The 13,689-nt window shown below is 44.0% G+C and overlaps 1 protein-coding gene across 1 annotated transcript in view; it reads left to right on the forward strand.

Moving 5' to 3' along the window:
* Positions 1-521: 521 nt before the first annotated feature.
* The window catches only part of LOC139667427 (NT-3 growth factor receptor-like), a gene marked incomplete at its 3' end in the record, with an annotated part of 72,941 nt that continues 59,773 nt past the window's right edge, over positions 522-13,689 (forward strand). Inside the window, exons 1-5 of the mRNA XM_071546879.1 lie at positions 522-532; positions 619-687; positions 11,870-12,024; positions 12,739-12,881; positions 13,238-13,379. Of these exons, the coding sequence (XP_071402980.1) occupies positions 522-532; positions 619-687; positions 11,870-12,024; positions 12,739-12,881; positions 13,238-13,379 (520 nt within the window). The remainder of the gene's footprint in view (positions 533-618; positions 688-11,869; positions 12,025-12,738; positions 12,882-13,237; positions 13,380-13,689) is intronic.

Below are 13,689 nucleotides of genomic sequence, written 5' to 3' on the forward strand. Positions count from 1 at the left end.
CGGATGGCTGATGTTCATATTTAAACTGATTCGAGGGTTCTGGTCAAATCACTCACGAGTCTCTGGCCATTTGCTATTGAATTTAGTGGCTTTCCAGCCCAGAGGGCTTCCTTAAGTCAATTGAATTATTACTTGAAAGCGGTCAACTTTCTTTTATTGAGTTGGCTGAGCCCTGGAGCTCCCTGCAGCCAGCTCTGTTGTCAATAGCACTTTGCCTTATTTCATCTGAGAATGCAGGCCTATATATTTGTTTCCTCTACTTGTTGTTTAGTTTAGTTTAGTTTAGTTTAGTTTAGTTTAGTTTAGTTTAGTTGCACATACGAATGATTGCACACTGAGAAGGAGAGAAATAATTCAAACTGTGGGGTTGAATCAAGGAAACCCCAAGACACTGATAAAACCTTTTCACTCCAAAAAACATCAAAATAACCAACAGAGAGACAGGCGAACTGGGCAACAGAAACCAAAGGACATCAAAACCCAAAACTGAGGAGAATGGTACAAAAAAAAACAGAGAATGCATGAATATCAAGTGAGGGAAATAAAAGTAAAGGCATTCAATTTGTCCTTCCTGCGCCTGTTTTTAACTCTTTCATTTTGTTGTTTTTCTCTCTGCAGAAACCTGTCGAAGAACCCTCTCACCACTCTGTCATGGCAGCTCTTCCAGAACCTCCAACTCTCTGAGCTGTAAGTCCCCTGCTCTCGTCTGACTTGGCCCGCCGAGCTCCGACACTCACTTTGGCTTTGTTTGTATTAGATTAGAGCAATTTATCATCGCTCCCTGCGCACTATCTGCCTCAATAGAAATTGTCTTCACCACATGCCATTATAATTCCTGCCTGTGTTGTACAAAACCTCTAATTTGTTTGAGTACAAGTAAGAAGGCCAAAAAAAAAAAAAAAAAAGGCAGACTGAACCTAAAGGCGGTATAGCAGCACTGTGATCTTAGAAGTCATTTGCTGACTTAATTAACACACACAGAGGAAATGTAATGGTCTGGTAGGAGGAGGGAGTCTGACCCCATTTTCTTGTTTGTTATGAATATTTGAGCGATCAATGTGTTTATGAAATGAGTTTGCTCTTTCACCACCGGGGAGAACATTGCAATGTAGACCGGCTTGTAATTTACACATCATTACGCCTGTCAGCGTTGTCCATCATTTGAACCTGCGCTCCGCTCCGAGCGCGGACGCACTCCTTCCTGTGGCTCCTGCCAGATAAAGCTGAGGTATAGCCGGATGACGCCGGGCTGCAGGATGTGATAGAAGACGCGACTATTTAAAGCAGGCCTCCTTATTGTGCTATTTTCAGAGGTAGAAGCGGGGCAGGTCCTCCGAGAGCACGGCACAATGCTGATCTGGGGTAGTCCTGCCTCTGCACACTCCGGGCTGCGCAGCGGAGGGAAAGCCCTGCTTACATCGACAGTATATGTTTTTCACATTCCAGGCATTTAGCTGACGCTCTCACCCAGTATATCCCCTGTCACACACGGGACCCGCGGATATTACGGAACGCTGATCCCCCGAGCCACCCGGTGTGGGAAGCGGTTTCGCGCCCGACCCCAGACAGACCCGTGTTACGCAGGCGTCACTCCTCTATGGGCCGCTGCCTTATCATGTCATCAGATGGGTTTCCCAGTCGCTCACTGTGCCTGGTATTTGGTTGCGAGTTTCTTCTTCCTCTGCAATGGAGATGTTCTGTAACTTTTTTTTTTTGTCCCACTATTGCACATGTGTGGTCTATAGTGCTGTATATATTTTATTGTATTGTATATTATAGTGCAGCTTTTACATTGCACTCACATGCAGTAAAAACAAGGCAAGACCTTGATCAGGGTCATTTTGCAGAGCCACTTACCCAGTAGATTTACAAAGAGTCCCACAGTAGAATAAGCTTAAATTCCTAGATAGACTACATTACACACAACGAACCGAAGTAAGGAGCACACTCACACACCCTGCCCCCTCCACATCACCTCTCCAGCTCGCAGAGCATGATTTGCTCTGATGTGCAATCCCATTCCTTCTTAAGCAACCATTTTAGATGCGTACAAATGGTGTCTTTGTTGTTCTACACGGAAAGCAGGGCCAGGGTAACGCCAGCGCTTCCCAGTGAATGCTGATGAGGAGTGAGGGTTTGTGTCTATTCCGTTCGGCGTGTTTGGTTAAGAGGTGTCAGTTGGAGTGGCGTGGCGGCACAGACGTGGGCCGAGGCGTTATGTAAGAAGGAAGCCATGTGGAATCAGGCCTCGCTAATAGGAAATGAGTCACTCTATCATGGGCAGAGCCAGCGACGTGGCCCTGACATCATTACTCTCCTCGCTGTGTCTATGTGCTCTCCCAAACCATATTAGCCTGCTAAGTCAATCATACCAAATGAAGCGGGCTCACCAGGTGGCTATTGCATTTAATCTGTAATTATTAGAATAATACACAATGCAGTGTCAGTGATAAGTGCCGGCCTGCGCTGCTAAACAACGCTGATATTATGTAAATAGAGGAAGATCAAACCAGCTGAAATAATTACCGTTTTATGTGACGAATAGAGAGCATGGCCTTTTGCCACGGAGCCGTCGCTACACCATATTATCTCAGTCACTCTGCTAGGGAGTATTATTCTCATTTTTTATTTTTACATCGAAAGAGTCCCGGTTTCAAAGTCACACTGACAGTGACCTATAAAGAACTGGAAATTTACCAATTGTTTTTCAAGCATGAAATGACTATTTAGACAGCATTTAAAATCAAAACGCTTTCATCGGGTAATTAATGAAATATTTCATTTAGGGCCATTGTTCTCTTTCAGGTCCTTCACTGGAACTTAAAGCGACATTCTAGTTGCTTTCACAACTCGTCATGCAAAATGAAATGGAAAAAAAGCGAGGGGGGATGTTGAAATGGTGACATATGTTAAGCGCTAATTAAGCGAGGAGCTAGTTTATACACATCCAGCATCCTGCAGTTCGTTGATGCAAAAGGCAAGACAAGGAAATGAAGAAAAGGTGTCATCACTCTGGATTGATGCTCCGGTGTAATTCAGCATTAAACAACTGCTAGTCTCAGCCAAGCATTCTGATTGGACAATTTTGCAATGAAAACTCTACATACGTTTTCTATTTTAAAGTAATTAATTAGGTGTCTTATTCAAGAAGAGGAAGTGTTATGATGTTGGACGTTTGGCTAGTGATGGAGGCTGAATCCGTAAGGAGTCGATCCCTCGTCTCGACAGGCTTGAGAGTCGGAGTCGGCTCTCAGCCAAAGACTCTGGGAGTCGAAAATGAACAGTGTCAACTCCTGGTATCTGTCGGCTTTCTCAACTAGTGATTTTTTGTCTGTGTACATAAAATAGCTGTTTGGTCAGGAGGCATAGCACTTGACCAATCGTTCAGCCGCTTCGACGTGAAGGCCGAACTTCTCCCTTTTAACTCCAAGTCTAGTGCTCACTCACTAAATACACAGTAGTTTCCAGCGTAGCTCCCTACAGTTTAATCTGTAGAAGTCGAGGAGTCAATTCCAGCGACTCATCCCGCAATTAGAATCAGAGCAGGAATCAACAGTCATGCGCCGATACACTTGGCCACCCACAGGAGAAGACAGCAGTTGAAATTTAAGAGGTAGAAGAAAGCTCCTCTCAGTCAACTTTCATTAAAACTGTTTCTTCCTTATCAGGCGCTCCTTATCAAACCCAGTAAAGTGTAACTGCAAAACAGTTGCTTTGTTTTGCAGGTTGGCTGCACAGATATTTCACACTCTCGGCGATATCTTAATATCAGTAACAATGACAATATTATCAGTGGAATCTCAATAATCTCAAGTCTTTTGTGGCTCCCGTGAAAAGGCCCCAACATCACATTGAAGCTTTACAATAGAAGTCTGCTGCGCGCTGCCTCTGGATGAGACACAGATAATCGGCTCTGCCTCTTTGTCTGTGTGCCCTTTAGCCAAAGGACCGGAGCCACTGCAGTGTGGTGCACAACCCAGCCAATCATAAGCCTGAGAACAGCAGCAGGGTGAAGGGGCGGCTAAATGCTAAATCTGCTGCTGTGGCTTCCAGGGTGATATGATTGGAGATTATTTGAAGCCGAGCTAGCGGCAGTCACCAACACAGCCGTCTTCGAGGAAGCTGAGTCTATCTGGTCCACAAAAAGAGAAAATATTCTCCTTCTTTAGCAACTAAAGCCATCTGCCTGAGGCAATGTGCATCCCCAATCCCTTTATTCTGTTAGCGCTTCTTTAATCCCAGCTCTCTGGGAAGCAGGGGCCGCCGCAAAGTCAAACATTTACGCCTCTCACTGCGAAATGGATTTTTCTTTGAATATGGATGGAATATGAATAGATCAAACCTGTAATCTTCTGATATGAACGCCAGTGGATTAGGATGAATTACACATTACATTTCAAAGGGCTGTATGACAGGTAAATTACAAAATTTGAACCTTCGCTTTGTTAGGAACAAATCGCAGTCGGGGCGAACTCTCACTGAAATACATGACATTTACGTCGACTGACTAAAAAACATCAAAGACCGACTTGCACAGAGTAAAAGGGAATATTATCATATTAAAAAGAAAAGAAAAGACAGCAGTGGGCGGTCGCCTGGAGGTTTGAGATGTCACCTGTTCGGATTCTGGACTGGCTGGGAGAATCTGAGTGGGGGAAGTGAAGAAGAAAAGCTCTCCTCTCCATCGACAACTACTGAGAGCAAGCCTTATGAAGCTGACTGTTAAAATGGAGTCAGTTGATTTGTTTATGTGTTTTGGTTTGGCTTTAGTTTGTCAGACTTTTTGAAAACAGAACATTTGAAACAGAATCACTTTATTCGGCAAATACAATAAATGTATGAGAATCCATCGTGACACTGCAGGGACAACAGGACCTCATATACAGTGCAATAAAGAAAACACTATACATATCAGCCTATATAAAGACAGTAGACTATGCATATCAGTCTACATATAGACTCTACATACAGATATACACACATACACATATAAAATACATATAAAACATCTAGCATCTAAAAATAACCTCCCCAAGTATCTGAAGAGTCCCAGAGAAAATCTCCTCCCTCTGAAGAAAGCTCACTTTGTCCGTTTTTTTTTCCTCGCTGAATCCTTCCCTGACCTGACTCGGGTGTCCCCTCTCTTCTAAATGATTGCGGTGCAGGTGGTGTTGTCGATAAGCCAAAGTCAGGTCTGGCTCTTCAGACAAATTATGCTATAGAGGTTTTAAAAAAAGCCAGGCGGCGAGCGAGCGAGCCTGCGGGGGCCGCTGACCGCCCCAGGTGGCCGCAAACCTCAGAGAGAACCAATGACGGGACAAAATGTGGATTTATTTATACACAGTCAAACGCCTTATCCGTTACATGAGCATTAGATACAGCATGGGAGGGAGACCAGTCCAACAACGGCTAACAGTGTGGTAAAACAATGATACAGACTTGGTGTGTGTAGGCAATTGAGAGGGATAAGGGGAAGATGCTTATGCTGTAAAAGCTCTTGCTGTTGAGAAGGGTATTAGAGTGACTGTACATTGGAGGCGGCCACCCTGCATTTATCCTGCATCTATCCTCCGCTAGCACTGCAACAGCCAGTACAGCCTATTCTCAAACGCTGTAGATAGGCACATTGTAACACAAAACTCGATCTCGAGGGCGCCCAGTACATACTGTACATTAGCAATGCGTGCAACAACGTGCAAAGTGCAATGCAGAGGCGTTTTAGCGAAATGTGTAGTTCCAAAATATGTAATGCTGCAGCATCGCATATTTCAGGTAGGGACCCTAAATGAAAAACACTGCTAAACAAACAACCGATGAAGAAGTCTTTTCCTCTGTAAACAAATGGCGGTGGCTCAGTCAGAAGAGACACTGGCTGATCTGGAATACGTACCATCTTCCTTTCTTTGGCGGCGATGGAGAATGTATTAAAGTACACATTACTCACAGTAAACACAGAAGCCACTTTTAAACACCTTGCTCATACGATGTCAACGCTACAGACTGGTGGCTTTGCGCCCACTTATGAATAAATAGGGTTATTACCTTGGACGGAGCTCAAGGAAAAAGACGTCACAGTACTACTGGACTCGCTGTTTGATTGACAGGCGATCTCTGGGAAGTGCAGAGCAGAAACACCACAGCAATGAGCGCTGAGCACCAAAGATGGAGACTAAATAATAAAAAAGGAGAAGACCTTGCAGGTTACCGCTTTTAAGTTTATTTCATTCACAGTGATAAAACAGAAGTGATGTGATAAAAACCTTGCGATAAAAAGCAATGCTAAATACCACAGAAGAGAGAGAAATGACAGATTTGCGCAGGTGAGATAAAACACCCCAAGGGGCTTAACATCCGGACCTACTGTAATAGAAGTGACACAAACACACTGAGAAACAGAGCACCTAGAGCAAAGTAACCACACGCCTCTACGCCGAGGCAGGGATCACAGGAAATAAAACACAGTCACCCCGAGATCAATGTCGCTGCGGCGGAAAACGACTAAAACAAGGCGATTTGAAAAATACACAGGGTTTGAAAACCTAAAGTTATTCCTGACAACAGCGTAAGGAGAGGGAGGAGCGCGCTCAAGCTGAGATCAAAGCGCGCGAGCAACAATGTGGTATATGGCGTAGTGTTGCATGCGATCCGCGGCTCCTCAGCCAAAGCACCTGTGTGTACATATCCCAGCAAAACAGCCTCCGGTGGTGATCATTACCTCTCCTCTGGAGTAGCGGGGTGGATCGTTAGCCAGCTTCAAGGAAACATCACGCTGCTAGCTCGCTGTATCCGGGGTCACACCGCTGTTTGCTTTTGTTCTTTTCTAAGTCTAATCTGCTCTCCTCCAGACATTTATCAACTTCCTGCTGTCAGTTCGCCGTGTTTCCCATGCTCCCTCGCTGCTCGTTGAGACGGTGCTGCGGGAAAAAGCAACGCCACGTTACAGGCCACGCGCGCACGAGGCTGCAGGTTTCTTATTGGAGTGCGAAACTCCCCGCTGTTTGCAGCTAACTGTACAGCAGCGTGTTGGCCCCTATCAGCTCTGCCCAGAGGGATAGCGGGTAATGTATGGAGGTGGTGGTTCTTATTAACAATTATCATAATTATAAGGAGGGGAAAGCCCGCGCCGCCCTGCTCCGGTGAGCTCTGATCCCTCTTGTGGTTCAGCTGGCTCAGCGTTTAATGAAAACCGCTAGCAGTGAGATTCCCTTCAGCCCTGGCATGAAGCTGTCTGTAAAGCTTCCTGTATAGCTTTTCATGCTGCATACATTTCAGGGTTGTTGTTTGTTTTGTTTTTTCATATTGTATATATAATTGTATTCATGTTTTCTTTGTGTATGTGCTGGATGTGCTGCAATTTCATATATTTCATACTTTTAATACTTATACTTCTACATATTCATATTGTCATGTGTATTAAAATACAATGAAATACTTGTGCTCTGGCTCTCTCTGCCTTAACACAAAGGGCACACCATCACAAAACCAACAAAAAAGAGAAAGACACTACAGACCTTCATAGACTATGTACACAATGCACTGGTATGTATACATTATATACCCAATATACAATACACGATAACATTACATATTATACAACAACAGTGTGCAGTGCATATGGGTGCATCAGCTGTTCAGCAACCTGACTGCCTGTGGAAAGAAACTGTTACTGAGACGGGTGGTGTGTGATTTGATGCTCCGGTAACGTTTTTTAGATGGAAAGAGCGAGAAGAGAACATGAGTGGGGTGGCTGGTGTCCTTAATAATGTTTTGGGCTTTCCTTTTGCCGCGAGTGGTGTAGATGTTATGAAGCTGCGGTAGTTCTGTGCCAATGATTTTTGCTGCTGTCTTTACAGTCCTTTGTAGCAGTCTGCAGTCCTGAGCAGTCAGGTTGCCAAACCACACTGTGATACAGCCTGTCAGAACACTCTCTATGGTTCACAAGAGCTTTGGTACTCATGCCAAAACTCTTGAGACGCCTCGGAAAGTACAGTCTCTGCTGTGCTTTCTTGAGGATAATTGGTGTTAAGAGACCATGTGATGGTGTCTGCGATGTGTATACCAAGAAATCTAAAACTATCAACAATTTCAACAGATGACCCATTGATGGAAATAGGAATGTGATTTTCTCTGATCTTTCTGAAGTCAACAATTATTTCGTTTGTCTTATTGACATTTAGAGAGAGGTTGTTATCATGGCACCATATGGTTAGATCTTCCACTTCCCTCCTATAGGCCCTCTCATCACTGTCGCTTATTAGTCCAATCACTGTGGTGCAATCATCTGCGAATTTTATGATGCTGTTGTTGTCATATTTGGCAACACAGTCGTGTGTAAACAGACCGTACAATAAGGGACTGAGACAGCAGCCCTGAGTCCTAAGAACTAATGTAGATGAGTGTGTTTTACCTATTCTCACAGTCTGGGACCTGCTTGTCAGGAAATCAAATAGCCAATTACAGGTAGAGTTGCCCAGACCAAGACCTCTGAGTTTCAACACCAGTTTTTGTATTAAAAGCAGAGCTATAATCAATAAACAACATTCTGTATTTTTCTTTTCAAGGTGTACTAAAGCAGTATGCAGAGCAAGTGAGATAGCGTCATCTACAGATCTATTAGAACAGTAGGCAAACTGTAATGGGTCAGCAGGAATGTTACATTTTATATATGATATAACCAATCTTTCCAGGCACTTCATAATAACAGAGAGGTCAAAGCAACAGGTCGATAATCATTAAGGCAAGAGACAGGCACAATGGTGGCTTCCTTAAAACACAATGGAACCACACACAATGACAGGGACAGGTTAAAAATGTCAGTAAAAACCTGAGATAGCTGAGTGTAGCATGTCTTGAGGACGTGGGAAGGGATGCCGTCTGGGCCAGCAGCTTTACGAACCTTAACCCTTTTAAAAGTTTTACTCACCACAGCCTCTGTCACCTGTCGATCCACTACATCGGGTGGGCACTGTGCTGCTGTCACTGGGTCCAACCTGTGAGCTTCAAAGCGGGTATAAAAGTTGTTAAGATCGTCCGGGAGAGAGGCAGAGGTGTTGGTAGCCACACTGGGCTGAGATTTGTAGTCCGTAATCGCCTGCAGCCCCCTCCACATGCGCCGCGAGTCACAGCCACTGGAGTTATTTTCCAGTTTGTCCCTATATTGTTGTATAGTGTTGTAATTTTTGGTTGCATTATGTTTAATTCCCCCATTTGCTCTATTCTAATGTTCTATTATGTTTTGCTGTATCCTACTTCTGTTTACTGCTGCAACAATCCAATTTTATCTTATCTTATAATATCTTACATTTATCTTATCTCAGCTATTTATGCTGGCCTATGTAAATACCTACATAGGGTCCTATTAGGGAGCTGTCTGTGCAGGTACCTTGGTATTGGACTGATCTCAGTGTAAAACTGGATATCAGAGAATGTGAAGGTTATTATGAGTTGATATCCAACACAGTAGCGGTGCCAGGATCACAATCTTGGGCCAGAGAAATGTGTGAATGGGCCATTTCTTCTAATTGTCCTACTGATTGAAAACGTTTTATAACATGATTGACTGGTGGTGGTTTGCGCTGTCGCTGACAGACATTACAGCCAAACTGAAACGTCTCTAGACCTACCTTGATAAATATTTCTAAATTTCCTAAAAAAGAGTAAAGATTCTGAATTTCCTAGTCTCTGTGAACTGTGTGCAGTATGGCCTCCGGCTCGGCTGCTGTCCTTTCAGCACCACACTCCTCTGCCCTGCTCTGCCTGTGCAGGAGCGTGGTGCTGACAGGACAGCAGACGGCCACACTCTGTCTTTACAGATAAAAAGCTGTAGGCCGGCTAATATCATAAATACCACGACTGATTGGTCTATGGGTGTCTCCTTCTGTTCATGCAATATTCCTAACATGTGGTATCCCTGTGTGTAACCTTTTGCCAAGGTCAAAGTGATTTAGTGATCATAAATGTAAAAAGTATGCAACAAATCTTTTCTGAGCCATGTAGTGTTTATTCTCTGGGCAAATAAAACTATAAAACAATAGAAATATAGCCTCTGACATATAAAACCAATTAATAAAAATAGCAATTTCAAGTGTCATAACAAGGATCTTGACTTTCAGCCTAATTAATGAGGCCACCAAGTGCTGAAGAAGTTAAATAACTTAAAGTAGGCTGCAAAATAGGCTTAGGCATATAAAAAAAACAGAACATTCATTTGTGGCTAGATATTTCAGGTAGCTTGACCTGACAATAACAAATTAAATTGTGCTTGTTTTTCTTAAAAATGTCTCTTAATCAGAATTCTCTTCCCAAAACAATAAGAGATGCAGCCTAATGTACCAATGCATTTAATGAGCATGCCTCCCCCCCCCCCCCGAGAGGCTCATGTTATACCCCTGTGGATTTAACGTTATATTAAAAAGGGGGCCGTATTTGGGACGAAACATTTCATCATGCTTGACCAATCTAAGTCTTCTGACCTGCTCTGTTCTTTGAGCCAATGAGAAAAATGGTTGGGCCAAAGAGAAGAGTGGGCGGGCCCGCTAGGCCCAATACTGGCAGGGATCCAAGATGCTGTTGTATTTGAGAAATGCTTTCAGAACGCTCTGCTCTGATAAACGTGCTGCTTTGCTACATTTGCTAGCATCATATACTACCCATGTGATGGTGAAATGGTTTCTACAGCTCCAACCTTTTTTTAGTAGTTTAAGTTCCCTCCCTTTAAATGTGCCATAAGTGATTGCTTTTGTTTTAGCTGGAAATGGAACAAATGCAAATTTGATCACATTTAAAGTTCAATACTGCATATTTTAAAATGATATTTCATTATTGTATATAAGCATGGATTTCAGGGTATGGTGCTGTAGAGTGTAAGCTTCCTTGTAAGCAGTAAGCATTAGCCAGTGGAATACACCTACATCATATAGTGAAGCAGGAATGGGGCCGCTCTAGCTATAAGCACCTGCATATAAGGGTGATCCACCTGCGAGAATCCATTCTCATTACTTTATACATCATGGTGGACGCACTGCATACATTATTCATGCTTTCAGCAATATCACATTGACCCGTGACAAGGACATTTGGACAGGGATTCATCTTTACAAAACCGGCCAATCACAGCCACCAAATTGGACGTATGCAAAATGTGGAGGCGGTTCACCGTGTTGAATAATGTGGCTTTCTATTACACAGAGTGCTGTTAGAATGATATTTATGTAGAAAGGAGCCTAATAATTCCTGCCTGCCGCTCAATACAGCCTGAGACTGATAGCCTGAACACCACTTTGACCTTTGACCTTCCCGCATTTGAATGCCACAGTGCAGGCCTTCATTGTTCACCCCCTCTTGTCTGCTGACTTGAAAAAAACTATTATACAATGTAATCATACATCTATGGTGACTGCCATGCATGCCACGTTATCAGCTGTTGTTGATATTGATCGATTGTTATCGTTAATGATGTTGTTGTTTACACTGTTGATTATGTTGTTGTTGTTATTGATAATGTTGATAATGCTGTTGAGAAGGTCAATGTTGATAATGTTATTGTTGTGACTGTTGCTGTTGTTAATGGTGAGGGTTAAGGATTTGTACGGCTTGGCGGAAGAAGCATGACTGGGGTAGTTTGTCTTCCCTTATAAGGACATGTTGTTGTCATGGTGACTGTTGTTATTGTTGTTGAAGGGGTTGGTACTGTGGTTGATGTTGTTGCAGCTGTTATCATGTGTGTTGTCTCCATTAGGCTGGACTGCGTTATCGTTGTCACTGTTAATAAATTGTTGATATTTTTGTCGTCCAGGCAGGTGGATAGTGTGGTGTTTGTTGTTGCTGCTGTTGTTGTTGTTGATATTGTTGTTGTTGTTTATGTCTGCAGGCGTCTGGACAGTGTGGTGTTTGACTGCGGTTGTGACATCCGGTGGATCCAGCTGTGGCAGCAGAGAGGAGAGGCTGGACTCCACACACAGCAGCTCTACTGCAGGAACGGAGCGTCCAAGATACGACTGCACAACATGTACATCCACAACTGTGGTAAGAGCAGGAGGTGGAGGAGGAGGAGGAGGAGGAGGAGGAGGAGTGGAGGAGAGAAGGGGTGGGAGGAAGGGACAGGGAGGAGGAGATGAGATAGAGGTGAGAGGGGGAAGGAGAGTAGGAGAGGAGGGGGGGGAAAGAAAGGAAGAGAGAGGGAGAGCGGGAGAGAGGGAAGGGGTAGGGAGGAGGAGAATGAAGCGTGAGAGGGGAGGAGAAAGGAGGGAGAAGGGAGTAGGAGAAGAGGAAAGGAAAGTGTGAAGGGTGAAAGGGAGTAGGGGAGGAGGAGGGGAGGAGGAAATGGAAGGAGGTGTAACAGAGTTCAGAGGGTAAATCTGATGTGAGGAGTTTTGTGTTAATTCTGACAGAGGCTGTAGAATCCACAGTATTATCTCCTGGTGGTGACTCATCCCTGTGACAGCTAGTGTGTGTGTGTGCATGTGTGTATCTGTGTGAGTGTGTGTGTGTGTGCGTGTGTGCGTGTGTGTGTGCGTGTGTGTGTGTGTGTGTGTGTATCTGTGTGAGTGTGTGAACCGCCTTCAGCCGCATCCTTCATTGAAAACTTATTACATTAATGGAAAGTGATTGATTGATTTGTTGTGAAAATGTATATGGATATAGAGGAGTGTGTGTGTGTGTGTGTGTGTGTGTGTGTGTGTGTGTATTTATATATACATTTATATACCGTCTGTGTGTGTGTGTGTGTGTGTGTTTCAGACCTACCAGAGATCAGTGTGAGCCACAGCAGTGTATTAGTGCTGGAGGGCGACAACGTGACGGTGAGCTGCAATGGATCCGGAGCGCCGCTGCCAGAAGTGGACTGGACCGTCACCGGCCTGCACTCCATCAACACACACCTGGTCAGACACACACACACACGCACACACACACACACACACACACAAAACCTGCGGGTGTCACACAGCTGACATGGGTCAGTGAGCATTAGAATTTATCTGATCTTCTCTGCTCTCCCATGCTTTTATATCTTTGAAGCTGCAAAATGCAACTAAAAATAACAATAAATAAATGATACAGCTTTCTGCTATATCGTATTACTTTGCTGCCACAGTGACCCAATTTCGCCAAAAGGATTTAATCTTAATTAAAGATTAAAAGATTATGTATGTACTGTACTGTATATCAGCCATGCTGTACCTGCTTCTTACTAAACTTCTCTCTCATTTTCTCTCTCTTTCTCTCTCTCTCTCTCTAGTCTAATGTGTACTGGCCGAACATCCACTCCATCAACCTGACTCTCTTCAACATCAGCCGAGACGACAACAACTTCCTGCTGACCTGCATCGCAGAGAACGTGGTGGGAATGACCAACTCCTCCATCCAGCTCAACGTACAGTGTGAGTTTGGGTTTGCTATAACCGCTTTAGCGAAATTCTGCTTCAAATGGACAAGCACTGCAGAAGTGACAGGAGTGGGGAGAGGCAATAAGCTTGACGCAAACCCACAATGTCACAAGGATGTATCATAGTCTGCTGAGGAGTCTGCAGTGCGACACATTCACAATTTTTCTAAAATGAAACTAGCTAGTTAGACCAAAGGTGTGTACAAACTGTAGAACAAGGCAAACAGCACCATACCATTTCAATTGTATTGTAACAGAAGCCGCATACATTCAAGCTCCACAATATCTATTGTGTACATGTGTGT

This window comes from Centroberyx affinis, unplaced genomic scaffold (assembly GCF_046629955.1).
Source record: "Centroberyx affinis isolate AG114_WGS23_722 - 3 ecotype Tasmania unplaced genomic scaffold, CSIRO-AGI_Caff_v1 ptg005525l_1, whole genome shotgun sequence".
Classification (NCBI taxonomy): domain Eukaryota; kingdom Metazoa; phylum Chordata; class Actinopteri; order Beryciformes; family Berycidae; genus Centroberyx; species Centroberyx affinis.